The sequence below is a fragment of the Dendrobates tinctorius genome, unplaced genomic scaffold (assembly GCF_039654945.1).
Source record: "Dendrobates tinctorius isolate UK_male_01 unplaced genomic scaffold, ASM3965494v1 ptg000164l, whole genome shotgun sequence".
Taxonomy (NCBI): Eukaryota; Metazoa; Chordata; class Amphibia; order Anura; family Dendrobatidae; genus Dendrobates; species Dendrobates tinctorius.
In genome coordinates this window covers 10510062-10531045 of record NW_027361831.1, presented here as the reverse complement: position 1 = coordinate 10531045, position 20984 = coordinate 10510062, and the positions used below count along the sequence as shown (strand labels likewise).

Below are 20984 nucleotides of genomic sequence, written 5' to 3'. Positions count from 1 at the left end.
AGACGTAAAGCCAATTGTTACTAACTATTTCTGTGACTACTCACAAACAAGCCATGAGCCAGAGTAGTCCGGTATCAGCTACCAAGAGAGCACGTCAAAAACAGAGGGGTAAAAAAGGTGTAGTCAGGTCACAGCCTGAGGTCAGAATTCCAGGAAGATAACAGATGAAGACAAAGGGGCTAGGCAAATGGATGATCAAAGCTAAGGTCCGGCAGCAAAAGATCAGAAACCGAGCACTGGTAAACAAGGCGCACACACAACACCAAGCTAAAGCTATGACTGGCAATAATTATAGCCATCTAAATAACCAGGTAATCACCCAGAGCAGGAGACACCTGGAAGAAACGCAGCACGCCCATGCCCTCATTGGCAGCTGGACTGTCACTCAATACTGTCAGCTCAGCACACCCCTGCCTCAAATTGGACTGGTGAGCTGTCACTCACATAACTGACAGCTTAGTGTGACCTGAATTCTATAGGGCGGCTGAGCTGTCACTCTCTGTGGACACTTTGAGTGACTCCAGGACACAGTGAGTTATGGAATTGTGACAATTTCATTTATAAGCATATGTGCTTCTGTTCATGCCCATCTTCATAATTTGTTTTTATAACTCTACATTTATTAGATTTTTCAGTATGCATCCAGATAAACTTAAAAAAAAGTTAAATTAAACGTAATACAATTCATTAATATGGAGTTGTCATGGATGTGTCAGAGGGTGCAAACTGATTCACTGCATCTGTCTGTAGAAGGTCTCAGTTGTTTGCTTTGCAGACTAGTGGCCACCTTCCCTGGTGCTAATGGCCACACCTGGACCTGGGTATTTCAAACTCCCAACTTCCTGTTGGGAGTTGCGAGTGATATTTCCAATTTGCACTTCTCTGTTGAGGCTTTGAGCTGTAACAGTCTTGCTAGCGTCCTCTTGGAGTTGGAGGGCATCGACGTTTCTCTCTGAGTCTATTCATGCTAAGTGTCCCTCTTGTTTCATTTATCCTTGCGGTCTTTAGTGTTAGTGGTAATGACTAGCGTTTATTCTGTCCTTCCCGATGCAGGGATTATGGCCAGGGTCACACAGGGATTAGGTATTCTGCTCTGCAATAGGTGTGGAACCTATATAGGGACAGTAGGACAGACAGGGTGATGTTAGATCTGTCTAGGGGTCTCCACTTCCCCCTTCCCTAGTGTTCGGTTCCCCTTCCCTTATCCCTTTATGTTGCACTTAGTCTGTCCTACACTGCGCGTGATAGGAGTACAATCAAAATTAAGGCATAACAATCTAAACAAGCTTAAACAAAAACTTAATACATAAGACATACACATAAGGCAGGATTCAGACACAAAAGGGGAGATTATTATAATACATAAGTATGAAACCTGATATGATTTAAAAGCCTATTGCCAAAATCATCCCATAGACCCCAGATTCAGCATACAGTTAAATAGAACCTGTCAGCAGGGTTTTGCTAAGTAAACTACAGGTAATGTCATGTTAGAGCTGTTACACTGATTAAAATGATACCAGCAGTAAAGAAATGTATTTTATGGTTCTTGTGCAATCAGTGCTAGAAATTTTCAGGTAAAGATAGGCCCGTGCTCCAGGGCCAGACTGTGGGCAGAGTCTTGTCTTCCTGCTCTAGGCCAGAGAAATCAAGGAAAGACCTGCCCACAGGCCGCCCCGACGCACAAACATGTTCCTCATCATATAGACAGACAGCCAGAGAGAGAGCCTCAACCAGAGAGAGAAAAGTATGTTCCAGGTTCCTTCTTAACCACTTCCCACCGCCAACGGTAGATAAACGTCGGCACTTGCTGGGCTTTGTGCAGCGCCGACGTTTGTCTACGGTCGGCGGTTTTGTGCCCACCAGGGCCCCCATGTACCTTATGGTGAGGGAATCTATGGCACCCAATGCTTCCTGTGACCCCCGACCTCATCAAGACCTGATTGGCTGACGTCATCAGGACCTGAACCAATGAGAGAGATCTGTTATGATTGAGTCACCGTAGGAGGCAAAAACAGAAATGCTAGCTAAGTCCAGAAAACCAGAGAGGTTGGCAGCTATCGGATTGCAGACCCCTGAACCTATCAACACAACTAGCAGTAGCCGTGGGGGGCTCCTACGATGCCCTAGGCCCCACGATCACAGCCGGAGAATTAAATAGCCTAAAGACAGAAAGGGAAATCTAAACTGCCCCAGAGCAGACCCCAAAGCAAAAGGCAGCCCCCCACATATAATGACGGTGAAGCAAGAAGAAAGAACACAACACAGACAGAAAGATAGACTGAGCAAAGATGGGGCCCAAGCTAACTAGATAGGAAAGGACAGTAAGGCTGCTGTCTGCAATCCGTAAAAAACCCTATGAAAATAAGAGCCAACAGACTGACAGTGAAAAAGGCCCTGAAGACGCTAGGCTTCAAAAAGCTATGTCAGTACTCAGGAATATTCTGAAGACAGAGCAACCGGCAAAAGGAGATTCAGCTCACCCCAGCAGGGAATGGCAGAATCCAGAAAAGCAGGGCAAACAAAAACAAAACACAAATGCTAAAAGGCAAAGCAGAAAACTTAGCTTTAGAGGAGCAGGAATCAGACTGGTTTCCTAGAAGTCCAAAGAGAAATCACCCGCAGGGCAGAAGGGCGTCGGCAGCCTTATATCCAGTCGGTGACTCCACTCAGCCAGTCATCATCCTTAGACTCAGGTGCCTGATAATCAGGCTCATTACCTTCCTTTACCAGAATAGGGAGTTCACCAGACCTCAGTGACGAAGGGGAAAATGAACTCACAACAGTACCTCCCCCTTGAGGAGGGGTCACCGAACCCTCAACCACGCCACCAGGGCGATCAGGGTGAGCCCGATGAAAGGCACACACCAATCTTTTGGCATGAATATCAGAGGCAGAGACCCAGGAATTATCCTCCTGACCATAACCCTTCCACTTAACCAAATACTGGAGTCTCCGTCTAGCCAGACGGGAATCCAGTATTTTCTCTACCTCATATTCCATGTTACCTTCAACCAATACAGGGTCCGGAGGTGCCACCCCAGGAACAACTGGTTCAACAAACCTTCAACAAGGACTTATGGAACACATTATGGATTTTAAATGTGGGATGAGGAATAAGGGAGAGCCAAACGAAAAGAGACCGGATTAATAATCTCCAAAATCTTGTAGGGTCCAATAAATCTAGGCTTAAACTTAGGAGAAGCCACCTTCATAGCAATATTTTTTGATGATAGCCACACCATATCACCAATCTTAAACTGGGGACCAATGGTCCTATGTCGATTGGAAAACCGCTGGGCCTTTTCCTGGGAGAGAGATAACTTATCCACCACTTGGTCCCAGATTTGGTGCATTCTCTCCACCACAGTGTCAACACCTGGGCAGGCAGAAGGCTCCACCTGCCCTGAAGAAAATCGAGGATGAAACCCAAAGTTACAAAAAAAAGGTGACATCAAAGTGGCAGAACTAGCTCTATTATTTAAAGCAAATTCGGCCAAGGGCAAAAATGAAACCCAATCATCCTGATTAGCGGAAATAAAACATCTCAAATACGACTCCAAGGTCTGGTTTGTTCTCTCTGTCTGCCCATTGGTCTGAGGGTGAAAAGCAGAGGAGAAGGACAACTGAATTCCCAGCTTGGAACAGAAAGTCCTCCAAAATCTAGACACAAACTGAACTCCTCTGTCAGATACAATGTTCTCAGGAATCCCGTGCAAGCGAACCACCTGTTGCAAAAACAGGGGCACCAACTCAGAGGAAGACGGCAACTTAGGGAGTGGTACAAGATGAACCATCTTAGAGAACCTATCACAAATCACCCAAATAACAGTCATTCTTTGAGAGACCGGCATATCAGAGATGAAATCCATTGAAATATGGGTCCACGGCCTCCTGGGGACCGGCAAAGGCATCAACAACCCACTAGAGCGAGAACAAGATTTAGACCGGGAGCAAGTCCCACAGGACTACACAAAATTCCTGACATCATGAGACAAGGTGGGCCACCAAAAAGAGCGACCCACCAGATCTCTAGTACCAAAAATACCTGGATGACCAGCCAATGCAGAGCAATGAACTTCAGACATCACTCTCTTCTTCCACTGGTCAGGAACATACAACTTTCCACTGGGACAACGCTCAGGTTTGTCCTTCTGGAACTCTTGCAGAGCAAGTCTCAAATCAGGCGAGATGGCAGAAAGAACTACCCCTTCGCCTAAGATGGTAGCAGGCTTGGTCACCACAGGAGAATCAGCAAAGAGGCTCCTAGAGAGGGCGTCTGCCTTGACATTCTTAGTTCCCGGAAGAAAAGAGACCACAAAATCAAAACGTGTAAAAAACAAGGCCCACCTAGCCTGTCTAGGGTTCAAGCGTTTAGCCGACTCTAGGTAAATCAAATTCTTGTGGTCAGTGAGGACCACAACTTGATGTTTAGCTCCCTCCAACCAATGTCTCCACTCCTCAAATGCCCATTTCATGGCCAACAGTTCCCGATTCCCCACATCATAGTTACGTTCAGATGGAGAGAACTTTCGGGAAAAGAAAGCACAGGGATTCATTTTAGATGTTACAGGATCCTTTTGGGACAAAACAGCTCCTGCACCAATCTCAGAAGCATCCACCTCTACCTGGAACGGGAGTGAGACATCAGGTTGCCGCAAAACCGGGGCGGAGGTAAATCTTTGCTTCAGCTCCTGAAAGGAAGCAACAGCCTCCGGAGACCAATTCAACACATCAGCACCCTTCTTAGTCAGATCAGTCAATGGCTTGGCAATACTAGAAAATTTTGCTATAAATTTCCGATAAAAATTAGCAAAATTCAAAAACTTCTGGAGGGCCTTCAAAGAAGTGGGCTGAACCCAATCATAAATGGCCTGTACCTTGGCCGGGTCCATTTCAATAGTTAATGGAGACAAAATAAATCCCAAAAATGAAATCCTCTGTACTCCAAAAAGGCATTTCGATCCTTTGACATACAGGGAATTCTCCCTCAAGATCTGGAACACAGTCCGAATATGTTCCACATGAGAATCCCAATCCTTGGAGAAGATCAAAATATCATCCAGATAGATAATCAAAAATTTATCGACAAAATCTCGGAAAATGTCGTTCATGAAGCACTGGAAGACAGAAGGGGCATTAGTGAGCCCAAAAGGCATCACCAGGTACTCAAACTGTGCCTCCGGAGTATTAAACGCCGTCTTCCATTCATCCCCCTGCTTAATGCGGATAAGATTATACGCCCCCCTGAGGTCAAGCTTGGTAAACCAGCAAGCACCTCTAACTCTAGAGAATAGATCTGAAATCAGGGGTAACGGATACTGATATTTAATAGTAATTTTGTTGAGCGCACGATAATCAATACAAGGCCTTAAAGAACCATCCTTTTTGGCCACAAAAAAAACCAGCACCTAAGGGTGAAGAGGATGGTCTAATATGACCCTTCTCCAACGCCTCCTTAATATAGGACCGCATAGCCTCGTGCTCGGGTACAGATAAATTGAAGAGCCGACCCTTGGGAAATTTACACCCCAGGCTCAGTTCAATTGCACAGTCATAACTCCTATGAGGAGGCAAGGACGCAGACTCATTCTCACTAAATACATCATAAAAGTCCGCCAAATAGTCAGGAACATCATGCGACTGAGGAGAGGTGGAAAAAACCGGAGCCTCACTACAGGCACACCGACAACCCCAACTCACCACAGACACAGATTTTCAATCCAAGACTGGATTATGAATTTGCAACCAGGGAAACCCCAGAAAAACGGCATCATGCAGACCATGTAACACCAAAAATCTGCAATTTTCTTGATGGTCTGGGGCGACCCGCATGACCACCTGGGTCCAAAACTGAGGTTTATTTTTCGCCAAAGGAGTAGCATCAATCCCCCTCAAAGGGATAGGCGTCTGCAGAGGTGTCATCGGAAATCCACAACGTTTAGCAAAATCCAAGTCCATTAGGTTTAGCGCTGCTCCCGAATCCACAAAAGCCTTGGCGGAAAATGTGGACAGGGAGCAGATCAGTGTAATTGCCAGAAGAAACTTAGGTTGAACACCACCAACAGAAAACGTGTGTGCAAAGCGTTTCTCTCGTTTAGGACAAACAGAAATAATATGCGAGGCATCTCCACAGAAAAAACACAGATTACGCCTTCTGAACTCCTGACGTTGCGCCTTGGACAAAACTATCACATTGCATAGGTTCAGATGTCTGTTCTACCGGTGGCAACACCTCTCGTGCAATCCTGCGTTCACGTAAACGCCGATCAACCTGAATGGCTAATGACATAGAATCGTCCAGACCAGAGGGAACAGGAAATCCCACCATAGTATCTTTTACGGCTTCTGACAAACCCTTCCGAAAGAGAGCAGCCAAGGCATTATCATTCCAGGTAGTAAGGACCGCCCACTTTCGGAACTTTTGACAGTACAACTCTGCAGAATCTCGACCCTGGTTCAATGCCAACAGGGTCTTTTCAGCCTGATCAATAGCATTAGGTTCGTCATACAACAACCCCAAGGCTTGAAAGAATGCGTTCATATTAGTCAGAATAGGATCATCTGGTTTCAAAGAAAACGCCCAATCCTGGGGATCGCCACGCAGCAAAGAGATGACAATTTTAACCTGCTGCGCGGAACTCCCTGACGAGTTAGGCTTCAAGGCAAAAAATAATTTACAATTATTTTTGAAACTCAAAAATTTAGATCGATCCCCAAAAAATACATCAGGTGTAGGGATCTTTGGTTCAACAGCATGCGAACGAGCAAGGTAGGCGGAAATTCCCCGCACTTCCGCAGCGAGCTGCTCCACACGATCAGACAATTGCTTTATCTCCATTGAGAGAAAAAAAAAAAATTCCCCCTACGGCCTCAGAGATATAGAGAAAAGAATATACACACTTTTTTTTTTTTTTTTAAACACAATTCTTTCCTGCTATTGAGTACCCTAGGATCTGCGGTATGGCGGGTGATTCTGTTATGATTGAGTCACCGTAGGAGGCAAAAACAGAAATGCTAGCTAAGTCCAGAAAACTAGAGAGGTTGGCAGCTATCGGATTGCAGACCCCTGAACCTATCAACACAACTAGCAGTAGCCGTGGGGGGCTCCTACGATGCCCTAGGCCCCTCGATCACAGCCGGAGAATTAAATAGCCTAAAGACAGAAAGGGAAATCTAAACTGCCCCAGAGCAGACCCCAAAGCAAAAGGCAGCCCACCACATATAATGACGGTGAAGCAAGAACACAACACAGACAGAAAGATAGACTGAGCAAAGATGGGGCCCAAGCTAACTAGATAGGAAAGGATAGTAAGGCTGCTGTCTGCAATCCGTAAAAAACCCTATGAAAATAAGAGCCAACAGACTGACAGTGAAAAAGGCCCTGAAGACGCTAGGCTTCAAAAAGCTATGTCAGTACTCAGGAATATTCTGAAGACAGAGCAACCAGCAAAAGGAGATTCAGCTCACCCCAGCAGGGAATGGCAGAATCCAGAAAAGCAGGGCAAACAAAAACAAAACACAAATGCTAAAAGGCAAAGCAGAAAACTTAGCTTTAGAGGAGCAGGAATCAGACTGGTTTCCTAGAAGTCCAAAGAGAAATCACCCGCAGGGCAGAAGGGCGTCGGCAGCCTTATATCCCGTCTGTGACTCCACTCAGCCAGTCATCATCCTTAGACTCAGGTGCCTGATAATCAGGTTCATTACCTTCCTTTACCAGAATAGGGAGTGCACCAGACCTCAGTGACGAAGGGGAAAATGAACTCACAACAGAGATCACTTGGAATGTTTGTTGTAGCAACGAACTTTCCCGGCTATCTGCCTCATAGTAACGCTGTTTCTCCTCTAATCTCCTGTCAGTGAGAGATCAGAGGAGAAACAGTGTGACAAGTGCTGCTGGCAACAGCTGTGCCAGTCAGCGATCTTGCTATAAAGCAAAAAAAAACAAAACAGATGCGGCAGGTTAGGGTTAGTGCTATAGTTAGGTTTACTGTTAGGGTTAGTGCTATAGTTAGAGTTACTATTAGGGTTAGGGTTACTGTTAGGCTAAAGTTAGGGTTATTCATAGGCTAAAGTTAGGGATAGGCTAATGTTAGGGTTAGGCTAAAGTTAGGGCTAGTATTAGGCTAAAGTTAGGGTTGGGGGCTAAAGTTTGGGTTAGGATTGAGGCTAAAATTAGGGTTAGAGTTGGGGCTAGGGTTAGGGATGGGATTAGGGTTAAAGGTGTGTCGGGGTTAGGGCTGGAATTAGAATTGGGGCGTTTCCACTGTTCCACATCAGGGGCTCTGCAAATGCAACATGACGCCGCAGATCATTCCATCAAAGTCTGCATTCTAAAACGTCACTTCCCTTACAAGCCCCAACGTGTGCCCAAACAGTGGTTCCCCCCCCCACATATGGGGTACCAGCTTACTCAGGACCAATTGGACTACAACTTTTGGGGTCCAATTTCTCCTGTTACCCTTGTTAAAATAAAAAATTGGGGGCTAAAAGATAAGTTTTGTGAAAAAAAAATGATTTTTTATTTTCATGGTTCTATATTATAAACTTTAGTGAAACACTTGGGGGGTTCAAAGTGCTCACCACACATCTAGATAAGTTCCTTGGGTGGTCTAGTTTCCAAAACGGGGTCACTTGTGTCAGATTTCTACTGTTTAGGTGCATCAAGGGCTCTGCAAGCGCAACATGACGCCCGCAGACCATTCCATCAAAGTCTGCATTCCAAAACATCACTACTTCCCTTCCGAGCCCCACTGTGTGCCCAAACAGTAGTTTTCTTCCACATATGGGGTATCGGTGTACTCAGGACAAATTGAACAACAACTTTGGTGGTCTAATTTCTCCCGTTACCCTTGGTAAAATAAAAATTTGGGGTGAAAAGATCAATTTTTGTGGAAAAAAATGATTTTTTAGTTTCATGGCTCCACGTTATAAACTTCTGTGATGCACTTGGAGGTTCAAAGTGCTCACCACACATCTAGATAAGTTCCTTGAGTGGTCTAGTTTCCAAAATGGTGTCACTTGTGGGGGGGGTTTCCACTGTTTAGGCACATCAGGGGCTCTCCAAATGCAACATGGTGTTTGATCTCAATTCCAGCCAATTCTGCATTGAAAAAGTCAAAAACGGCGCTTCTTCCCTTCCAAGCTCTGCTGTGCGCCCAAACAGTGGTTTACCCCCATATATGGGGTATCGGCGTGTTCTGGAGAAATTGCACAAAAAATTTTGTGGTTCATTTTCTCTCTTTTTACACTTGTGAAAATAAAAAAAATTGGTTCTGAATTAAAATCTTTGTGAAATAAAGTTAAATGTTTATTTTTCCTTTCACATTCCATTCAATCATGTGAAGCACCTGAAGGGTTAATAAACTTCTTGAATGTGAATATCTTGAGGGGTTCAGTTTTTAGAATGGTGTCACTTTTGGATATTTTCTGTCATATTGATCCCCCAAACTCACTTCAAATGTGAGGTGGTCCCTAAAAAAAATGGTTTTGTAAATTTTGTTGTAAAAATGAGAAATTGCTGGTCAACTCTTAACCCTTATAACTTCCTAACAAAAAAAAATATTTGTTTCCAAAATTGTGCAGATGTAAAGCAGACATGTGGAAAATGTTATTTATTAACTATTTTGTGTGATATGACACTTAGATTTATGGACATAAAAATTATAAGTTTGAAAATTGCAAAATTTTAAAAATTTTCTCCAAATTTCCATTTTTTTAACAAATAAATGCAAGTCATATCAAATAAATTTTACCACTATCATGAAGTACAATATGTCACGAGAAAACATTGTCAGAATCACCAGGATCCATGGAAGCGGTCTAGAGTTATGACCTCATAAAATGACACTGGTCAGAATTGAAAAAATTGGCCTGGTCATGAAGGCAAAAAAGAGGCTTTGGCGCGAAAGGGTTAAAATCCAAAATTTATTAGAACAACTTTTAAGAATTGAGGGCAGGAAAAAACTTTCACATGACAAGACATGTGGCAACAGACGTTTCAAACACCAACAGGCGTCCCTTTTCAGAGTTTCTTCATACAGAGAGAGAGAGACAGCCAAAGAGAGAGCAACAGCCAGAGAAAGAGACAGCCAGAGTGTGAGACAGCCCGAGAGAGAGACAGCCATAGTGTGAGAGGGAGCCAGAGAGAAAGAGGCAGACAAAGACAGATTGACTGTCTGGGTGTCCTCTCTGACTGGCTGTCTCTCTCTTGCTTCCTCTTTCTCTCTATGAATGGCTGTCCCTCTGGCTCCCTCGCTTGTGTTCTGTCTCTATGATGGGAAAAACTCCCATGCTCCTTCTGGGCGGGCCTGTGGGCAGGTCTTTTCTTGGTTTCTCTGTCCTAGCGCAGGAAGATAAGACTCTACCTACAGTGCCGCCACTAAGCACTAACTGAACACTTCTGACATTGATTACATAAGAACTACAAAATGAATTTCTTTATAGCAGGTATCAGTTTAATCAGTGTAACAGCCCCAACATGACAATACCTGTAGTTTACTTAGCAAAATCCTGCTGACACGTTCTCTTTAAGGGAGAATTGGTAGACATTATGGATATGAATAGTGAGGAGAGATTTACACTATGGATCATGGTCTGTGAAATTTGTTAGGCAACCCTACTACAATATTTACCCTAGTTAGTCTTAAAATAAACCTACCAGGAGATTGATGCTGCCTAAACTTTGGGCAAATCGGAGACAGATTCCATCATTACAAATACTGTTTGCTGTTCAGTGATTTTTGATCTTTTAGTCTGATGTTTCTATTACTGAAGTACAAATAGCAGCATTTCATAAGTTTACACTTTAATACATTTAATACATTATGTTTATGCAAAGTTTTATGATTTCCAGTGTTGGCCCTTATTTTTCCAGACTTCTGCCCTTCATTCTGGCAGCTGAATATCAGCTTCTTGGCCAAATCCTGACTTATGACTCATTTATGTCTAATCAGTGCTTGGAGGTTATCACACTTTCTGAGTTTCCTGTCCACCAGCTTTTTTGAGGAATGACCATAGGTTCTCAAAAAGTTCAAGAGCTTGAGAATTTCTTGGCCTTTGGCTCAAAATTCAACATTATGTTCACTGAGTCACTTATGTCACAATTCTGCCTATAGGTTGGTCTGGAAGCAGCGAGTGACAATTCAGAAATCCAATCTAGGACAGGAGTGTGCTGAGTTGTCAATACAGGTGCTTCTCACAAAATGAGAATATCATCAAAAAGTTAATTTATTTCAGTTCTTCAATACAAAAGTGAAACTCATTATATATAGTCATTACAGAGTGATCTATTTCAAGTGTTTCTAGGCACTTTTTCTTATATGGCCACACACTAAGGGTCGTGTATTTTGATCCTAAATTGAAGCACTGTCACTTTATTGCCTGGTTGTAATGTACTGCTGCATGTGTTTTTCTGCACCTGTTCCCCTCTTGTGACGGAATTCTGAATAATTGTGACCTTTTTTTGTGTTTATGTGTACGGGTGATTTATATCTCGCAGATAAATAAAAAATACTTTATTTTTACTATTTCATTTGTGGATTTTTTTACTCTATTTTTCTTTTTGTATACAAAGCATTTTTGGAGTAATTCCATTGCTAGTGCATATAAGGATGTTGTCTCTTTAGGTCAGGGCCATTTCTTCTAACAATGCATATTGTCTGCAGTTGTTTGTTTGCCAGTCTCACCGCTTGCCTGTGAGTAGAAACTAGTGTCACAACTTAGTTATCACTTTTCCCAGAGTCAGACGTTCTAATAATTCTCATAAGATAGATGTCTCCATTTAAACCACTATGGAGAGATGTCATCTATTCCTTAGTACAGGAAAAACACTGAAGCGTCTTTCTTTGGTGCCTCCACAAGCGACGCAGATCATTCCACAAGCGCTGGTACTGTGATTCCACCTCTCATGCATTCAGTTCTGATAAAGGTCTGATATAAGACCGAAAATGTTAAACCTTGAATGCAATAATAAAAGTAATTTTGTTTCATCACATCTCCATTTGAGTGCCAAGTTCGTCAATTTGTTAACATCCAAACTATGGCATGTCAATAGTAGGAGGAAACTCTGGTACTCGTCCAATATTCATATGAGCAGTCAGAGCTGCCTTTGAAAGTGGAAGAAACTGACCCGTCTTTGTCCGTCCATCTGAACATGGCTTATAGTCTGTATAATTAATAAAACATGTCACTTCTGCCAAGATGCCCCAAATCTATAACCAAGAGCGCTGGACCCCCAGGACTGAGCTAAGGGCAGAGAAATGGGGCTGTAAGGTGAAAACCAAGGGGGGACACAATTATGTTTACATTTACAGCTACATACCAGTCACACACACGGCTCCGCTCGGCACACATCTTACAAACACAAAGCTCCAATCCGTACACTTCATACCCATTCAGCTCCGCTTAGTAAATGTTGTACACACACGGCTCTGTGCTGCACACCTCGTACACACACGGCTCCGCTCCATACACGTCGTACACACACGGCTCCGCTCCATACACGTCGTACACACACGGCTCCGCTCCATACACCTCGTACACACACGGCTCCGCTCCATACACCTCGTACACACACGGCTCCGCTCCGTACACCTCGTACACACACGGCTCCGCTCCATACACGTCGTACACACACGGCTCCGCTCCATACACGTCGTTCACATGCGGCTCCGCTCCATACACCTCGTACACACACGGCTCCGCTCCATACACCTCGTACACACACGGCTCCGCTCCATACACGTCGTTCACATGCGGCTCCGCTCCATACACCTCGTACACACGCGGCTCCGCTCCATACACGTCATACACACGCGACTCAGCTCTGTACACACACGGCTCTGTGCTGCACACCTCGTACACACACGGCTCCGCTCCATACACGTCGTACACACACGGCTCCGCTCCATACACGTCGTTCACATGCGGCTCCGCTCCATACACCTCGTACACACACGGCTCCGCTCCGTACACCTCGTACACACGCGGCTCCGCTCCATACACGTCATACACACGCGACTCAGCTCTGTACACACACGGCTCTGTGCTGCACACCTCGTACACACACGGCTCCGCTCCATACACGTCGTTCACATGCGGCTCCGCTCCGTACACCTCGTACACACACGGCTCCGCTCCATACACCTCGTACACACGCGGCTCCGCTCCATACACGTCGTACACACACGGCTCCGCTCCATACACGTCGTTCACATGCGGCTCCGCTCCGTACACCTCGTACACACGCGGCTCCGCTCCATACACGTCGTACACACGCGGCTCCGCTCCGTACACCTCGTACACACACGGCTCCGCTCCATACACCTCGTACACACACGGCTCCGCTCCATACACGTCGTACACACGCGACTCAGCTCTGTACACACGCGGCTCTGTGCTGTACACCTCGTACACACACGGCTCCGCTCCATACACGTCGTACACATGCGGCTCCGCTCCGTACACCTCGCACACACGCGGCTCTGCTCCGTACACCTCGTACACACGCGGCTCCGCTCCGTACACCTCGCACACACACGGCTCCGCTCCGTACACCTCGTACACACGCGGCTCCGCTCCGTACACCTTGTACACACGGCTCCGCTCCGTACACCTCGTACACACACGGCTCTGCTCCGTACACCCCGTACACACACGGCTCCACTCCGTACACCTCGTACACACACGGCTCCGCTCCGTACACCTCGTACACACACGGCTCTGCTCCGTACACCTCGTACACACACGGCTCCGCTCCGTACACCTCGTACACACACGGCTCCGCTCCGTACACCTCGTACACACACGGCTCCGCTCCGTACACCTCGTACACACGCGGCTCTGCTCCGTACACATCGTACACACACGGCTCCGCTCCGTACACCTCGTACACACACGGCTCCTCTCCGTACACCTCGTACACACACGGCTCTGCTACATCCCCCCTGTAAACCCCTCCTGACCCCACACAGAAACTTCCCCTCATCCAGCACCATGACAACCAGCACAGCAGAGTCCTGCATACACTGAGGCCCCTGATCATGTGACCCCCCTGACTCCTCCCCTCCTGTGACCTCATCCCAGGTCCTGTGCGCACAGAGCAGCCATATATGTGGAGTGCGGCTCTGCAGGTGGAGGTAGGTGCTGGAGATTCCCCATTACTGGGCACAGGGGGCAGTAACCCCTTCATTACTGGGCACAGGGGGCAGTAACCCCTTCATTACTAAACATATCTTATGAGTTGTGCATCTCTGCATGTGTTTTTTCTTCTCCCATGTCTCTATAATGCTGCTATTGTTTTCCTTGATGAGTTATTTTGTTGCCGCTTTGCGGTACATAAAATGTATTGATCGATTCCTAAGGATGGAAAAATGACTGAAATTACATCATTACCTTTGCAGGATTTTTTTTGCAATAAATATCACATTTCTTGAGGGAAAAAAAACGGCGAAGATCAAGATCCCGCAATTGGTAAGTGTAAATTTGCTTATCCATGTAGATAACAACCAGCCAGTATGAACTCAGTATCTAAGGTGTTCAACAGCCATTTATACCCTGCGCTCATCTTCTTCCCATTCAGGTCCCTACAATATCGGATCCTCTCAGTGGAGATCTTCTGTATAAGATAGTTTTCTGACTTACTCATCAAGGATGGATAGGGACAGAGACAAGATGGCGGAGAGGATATTACACCTCACCCTAGAGATCATCTTCCGGCTTACTGGAGAGGTGAGAGATTCTGATGACGTCACATTACATCATTCTTATGGGAATAACAGATGGACAGAACTGGAGAGGTGAGGACTCTGGAAATGTCTGTAGTGAGATTTATTAATGTGTCTCTCCATAACCAGGATTACACAGTAGTGAAGAAGACCTCTAGTGAGCGCTGTCAGGACCCTGTGTCTGAGGGATGGGGAAGACCCCTGAGCCCAATCACGGGGCCTCCACCTCACATCCTGATGCATGAGGACATCAATGACCAGAAGATCCTAGAACTCACCTACAAGATGATTGAGCTGCTGACTGGAGAGGTGACACTGCTGGGAATGCTGGGACATTACACTATGAAGGGATCGGGGGGATGACGGTATCATTGTATGTGTCAGGTTCCTATAAGGTGTCAGGATGTCACCATCTATTTCTCCATGGAGGAGTGGGAGTATTTAGAAGGACACAAAGATCAGTACAAGGACGTCATGATGGAGGTTCCCCAGCCCCTCACATCACCAGGTAATAGACAGGACTAAATACACACGGCCTATAATTATCTGTATGTAGAGAATGAATTCAGTCCCTGTATGTGTTTCCTCCAGTTCTATCCAGTAAGAGGACAACACCAGAGAGATGTCCCCGTCCTCTTCTTCCACAGGACTGTAAAGAAGAAGATCCCAATGTTCCTCAGGATCATCAGGTAGATGAGAGAAGGTGTCATGAGATCTCCCCTATGATGTGTAGACGGCTGTGAAGGTCTTGTGCTCAGTCTTGTTTTATCCACCAGTATTATATGTTTTATACTTGTGTAATGAGAACGGTGGAGATGGCAGGATTATACATGATCATTGATGTGACTTCTCCATCTGTCTGTGACTTTTACAATATTTGTTTCAGGGTGAAGATCTGACCCATATTAATACTACAGAGACATATGTGAGGGGTGATGAGTGGGTTAAGGAGGAGATTCCTACACATAACTGCACAGGTGAGTAGTAACCACTAAATGCAGAGAAGATTCTTCTCAGTCACTGGCCTTGCCTGCTTTATCAGTGGTGTAGTCCTGCCATATCACTTTCAAATTATCACTATTATCTGCCGTCACACCACTACATTGAAATCGTTCTCTGAGGAAAGCCACGCAAAGTTGTGGAGAACATACTGTATATGTTGGGGAAAAAAATAAGCAAATACTGTATATAGTATGTACATGTTTAAAAATGTGTATGTGTATAGATAGAATATATATACAGTACATATACAAAATGTCATACATGTACAAACATTCCAACATGTATGTTCCCCCATATTGGCGCAGTTTCCACCATGTCCTCAGGTTTCCTCCCAGACTCCAAAGACATACTGATAGGACATGTAGATTGTGATGATCCCCAATAGGAACAGTCATGAAGATTTCTGTGCTGCAGAATATGATGGCGCAATAAAAGTGATCAAATAAATAGAAAAAAATGGTACACACCTTCTAAATGATTGAAAGTTTGAATATATACAGACACATTTGCATTCACTACCCTCATTCAGTGGGTATGTTAGTAATCAGTGGCCCTCCGGAAGTCTGCTGAACGCCTCCTGTCAGCCAGAATCCATTGCAACCTTTTCTGATTCTTTTTGCAACACAATGTCATCATTGTTATAAAACTCAGGTGTGATGTCACATCGGACTGACATGGATTCCGGCAGGGAGGATATGTTGTTGGAGAGATATGGTCTGACGGCTATTGTCTTGGCTACTGAATCAGGGTCGTGTGTGCAATCTTCGATGCCAGTATCCTGAATGAATGTAGAAATTAAAAGGGTCCACAATTTCTTGATCGACTGAATAAATGTCCTGTGAATATTTTTATTCAACTTTGAATTACACTATATTATATATTATTGCTAATGTTGGGTTTACACAGTGATTTTGGCCATGGCACATATTGTGCTGCTCATAATCATAATGGGCTGCTACTGCTACATTATATAGCAGCAGAAATAAAGTGAATAGTGTCACGTTCTGATCCATAGGATACCGCGACAAGCAAGTTGCAAAAATTCCAACCTTTTTTTGCACTTAATTGTCACGGTACCTCGGGGGTTACATTGTGATCCTACTCGCCTGCATTAAGCTACGAAGTAGCAGTGGCATAGAACGAGGCTTTGTCGGTGTGACCAAAGCGACCCAGCATGGAATAGATACTGTGTTTCTGCTAAAGAAAAAAAAAAAAAATATATATATATATATATACGTACAGTTGTTCTCAAAAGTTTACAGAATTTTTGCTTTCTTGGCCTTTTCTCAGAGAATATGGATGATAACACCAAAACTTTTTCTCCACTCATGGTTAGTGGTTGGATGAAGCCATTTATTGTGAAACTACTGAGAGAAGCAATATCTGTCCTACTGGATAGTGAGACAGGAGCCAATACGGTGGATGCTCGACTTGCTCAGATTCATGGTCTCTCCTGTTGTAAGCTGGCTAAGTCCATTCCTATACTTGTGATAGACTTCCTCTTGGTCAGGGAAGCTTTGATGGTATTCGCCATACATAAGGTTAAGTTCTTAGGTTTCCTAGTGTCAGACGCAGGTTTCCGCATGGATCCTAATAAGGTCCGAGCGGTTCTGGAATTGGATCTCCCAGAAAATCTGAAAGCATTGCAATACTTTTTGGAGTTCACAAACTATTATTATAAGTTGAGGATCCAAGAAAAGCACTTCTGAGCATCCGCGCTGCTTTAGTGATAAGAATTCTTCAGAAATTCATATAAATCTTTCAAGTTCTTTATTATATGTACTACAGAAACTACGCGTTTCGAGGTGACAAACCGCACCTCTTCTTCAGGTTGAGGTACAGAGTCACTAAAGCAGCGCGGATGCTCAGAAGTGCTTTTCTTGGATCCTCAACTTATGATACCTAGTGGACGCTGTCCACCTGCACGAGCTCTGCAGCAGCTATATGACTGCAACAAACGTTGAGAGTGGTTGTGTCTGAACACAACCCATAAAGGGTGAGTACTCCAGAGTACTTTTATATTTTAATTGATTTATACCAGGTGAAGCCCTATGTCTGCGCCCCCGCCCTTGTTTTCTCTTACACAAACTATTATTAGAAATTTATCTGAAACTTCTCGTCCATTGTCAAACACCCTCACTGACATGACTAGGAAAGGTGTGAACTGCTCGAGGTGGTCCTACTTCTCTTGGCAGGCATTTTCTTCTTTGAAGAGGTGATCTTCCACTACGCCGGTACTCTTCTAACTAAATTCTTCTCAACCATTTATTGTCGAGGTTGATGCTTCTGAGGTGCTGGTCAAGGCTGTATTGTCTCCAGGGTCATCAACTAATAAGTGGCATCCATGTGCCTTCTTCTCTAAAAAGTTGTCATCGGCCGAAAGAAACTATGATGTAGGCAATAGGGAACTTTTGTCCATTAAGTTGGCATTTGAGAAGTGGCGCCATTTCTTGGAGAGGGCAGTTCACAGTCATCACTGATCACAAACATTTGATGTACCTTGAATCTGCTTAACATCTTAATCCCAGGCAAGCTAGATGGTCTTTATTTTTCACCAGATTTATTTTTGTGGTCAGTTACCGTCCTGGGATTAACGTCAAAGCGGCTGCTTTGTTTCGGCATTTCCCTGGGGGTGGAAGTACTGATAATGCTGTCCCTATTTTACAAGAAGGGGTGGTCATCTCCGTAGTGTGTTCTGAATTTGAGGGTGAGGTATTGAAGGCTCAGGGGGTTTGTACCTGTACATCTGCATCTCAAAAGTTTAGAGGCATATCATAACACAGCTATGGCTGGACGCCCAGGTAGCAAGGTGACCTCCTTTCTCGTTGGTTTTGCTGGTTAAAGTTGCGTAAGGATGTAGTTGACGACTTTGTGTACTCCTGTAATGTCTGTGAGCATTCCAAGACCCTGCATACTCGCCTGACTGAAACTCTTTTACCATTAACCATTCCTGACAGACCATATACTCATTTATCCATGGATTTCATTACGGATCTTCCTTTGTCAACTGGAACAAACCGTTATCGTGGATATGTTTAGTAAAACGGCGCCCTTTAATGCTTTATCTGTTCTTCCTAATGCCAAAACACTGGCTCAGGTGTTAGTCACTGACATCATGAAGCTTCATGGGATTCCCTCCTATATGGTATCAGATCGGAGGACCCAGTTTGTATCTAAACTTTGGAAGACATTTTGTTCCCGTTTAGTGATGCATCTATGCTTTTCCTCAGCATTCCATCCTCAACTAATAGACTGAATGCCTAAACCAAAGTTTGGAAGCATACCTCAGATGTTTTGTGTAAGATAACCACGAGCATTGGTCTGAGTTTGCTTTAAACAATCACTGTAGCGAGTCCACTGGTAAGTCGCCATTTTTTTGGCGCATATGACTTCCATCCACAATTCTGTACCTTTAGTGAAGATGAGTCTTCACAGGTTCCTGTGGAGGAACAATTTTCTTCTTCGCTCTCATCTGTGTGGGAAGGGGTTCAGAATCCTTTAAAGATAATGGGGGGACAAATACAAATTTATGGCTGATAAGAAATGTTTGTCAGGTCCAGACTTGGGGGTTAGTGATTTAGAATGGCTGTCTACCAAAAATATTAAACTGAAAGTTCCTTCTTAGAAATTTAGGTCCTAGGCTTATTGGTATTTTAACGTGGTCACCATAATCAGCCCTGTAGCTTTTCATCTCAAGCTTCCTCCAATTCTCAAGATCCGTACTGTTTTCCACAGGTCTTTGCTTAAAAAATATGTTTTGCGCCTGTGGAACCGTCACCTTTACTAACGCCACCGGTTGTTATTGATGGCAATTTAGAATTTCAGGTAGGATAAATCGTTGATTCCCGTATGGTTCGCCACTCTGTACAGTGCATGGTATATTGGAAAGAGTATGGCCCAGAGGAGAGGATGTGGGTGAAAATTAAAGTCTGAAATTAAAGTCGGTAGGTTAATACGGTCCTTTCACTTAGCCATCTGGAAAACCCCTGCCCGAGGGTCATGAGCCTTTCATAGAAGGGGGGGACTGTCACGAGTGTGTCACTATTTTCCTGGGAGATCTGGGGTTAGAAAATCATTACGTAGTGTGAATCGCAGATCTCCCATTTAGTCTGTGTTTCTTGTCCCATATTAAATGAATTTCATTTTCTTTGGTGCTGAAGAGGTTATCAACCCATTCTATGCAGGTTGGAAACATGCAGCTCCACATCATTGGTCGTTTCCTCTCTCTATAAAATCTGGCCAGACCCTCTCTTCCTCGCTAGTGATAGTTTACTTCCTTGGAGTTGCGTTGCTGAGTTGGAGATCATTTTTGCTGCTGGAGATTGGTGTATGCTTTCTTCATTGTCCTATTCCCATTTGGTTTGTGCATTCCTACCCTTCCCTATATACCTCTATACCTTTGGTGAGTGTTTTTCATGTTAGTTTCTTTTTGTTGTCCCTGTTTGTCTTATGTGTTTACACACAACCATTTCTGTCCCATTTATGTCCCAAGCCTCCGGTGAGAGGGGCTGGGGACAGTTTAGAGTAGCAGGAGAATGGTAAGGCATATGGCCTAAACCCCCCTCACCATTAGAGGTACTTTCGGAGCAGGGATAGTTAGGGACCTAGCAGGGCCGGTTTTAGGCAAAGTGGGGCCCTAGGCAAAGTTTAAAATGGGGCCCCAAATGCTCACATACTGCATATCACACAGAAGCATTTTGATTGTAGTTACATGCGCTGAGTTCAGGCCGCTAAATGAGTGTGATTGACAGTATTGAAGTCCTTCAACACTTGTTTCCCGGCCTCTTGGGGACAAAACAATCACTAGTAGATCAATCTGTCCCCATACAGTACCATGTTATCAACAGCACATCTACAGTTTACACCCCATAGTCCTCCATATAATATAATGTGCCCCATAGTCCTCCATATAGTATAATACACTCCTCATAGCCCACCATATATTAAAGTACACTGCATAGTCCTCCATATAGTATAATACACTCCTCATAGTGCTCCTTATAGTATATATATAGTAGTACAATTCACTTCCCATAGTATAATGCACCCCATAGTTCTTCATATAATGTATTCCCCATAGTCCTCCAAATAGTATAATACACTCCCCATAGTCCTCCATATAGTAGAATACACGTCTCATAGTGCTCCTTATAGTATATATAGTAGTACAATTCACTTCCCATAGTATAATGCACCCCATAGTTCTTCATATAATGTATTCCCCATAGTCCTCAATACAGTATAATGCAGCCCCGC

The 20984-nt window shown here is 44.5% G+C and overlaps 1 protein-coding gene across 4 annotated transcripts in view; it reads left to right on the top strand.

Annotated features, from left to right (window-relative positions):
• The window catches only part of LOC141053023 (uncharacterized), a 102011-nt gene that overhangs the window by 43624 nt on the left and 37403 nt on the right, over window positions 1-20984 (top strand). For 3 of the 4 annotated variants that reach the window (XM_073550356.1, XM_073550354.1, XM_073550355.1), the window contains exons 3-6: window positions 14856-15035; window positions 15111-15234; window positions 15318-15415; window positions 15613-15703. In XM_073550356.1, the coding sequence (XP_073406457.1) occupies window positions 14856-15035; window positions 15111-15234; window positions 15318-15415; window positions 15613-15703 (493 nt within the window). Of the gene's footprint in view, window positions 1-14059; window positions 14139-14402; window positions 14473-14581; window positions 14731-14855; window positions 15036-15110; window positions 15235-15317; window positions 15416-15612; window positions 15704-20984 lie in introns of those variants that run through there. The other variant, XM_073550353.1, reaches the window with a different exon arrangement.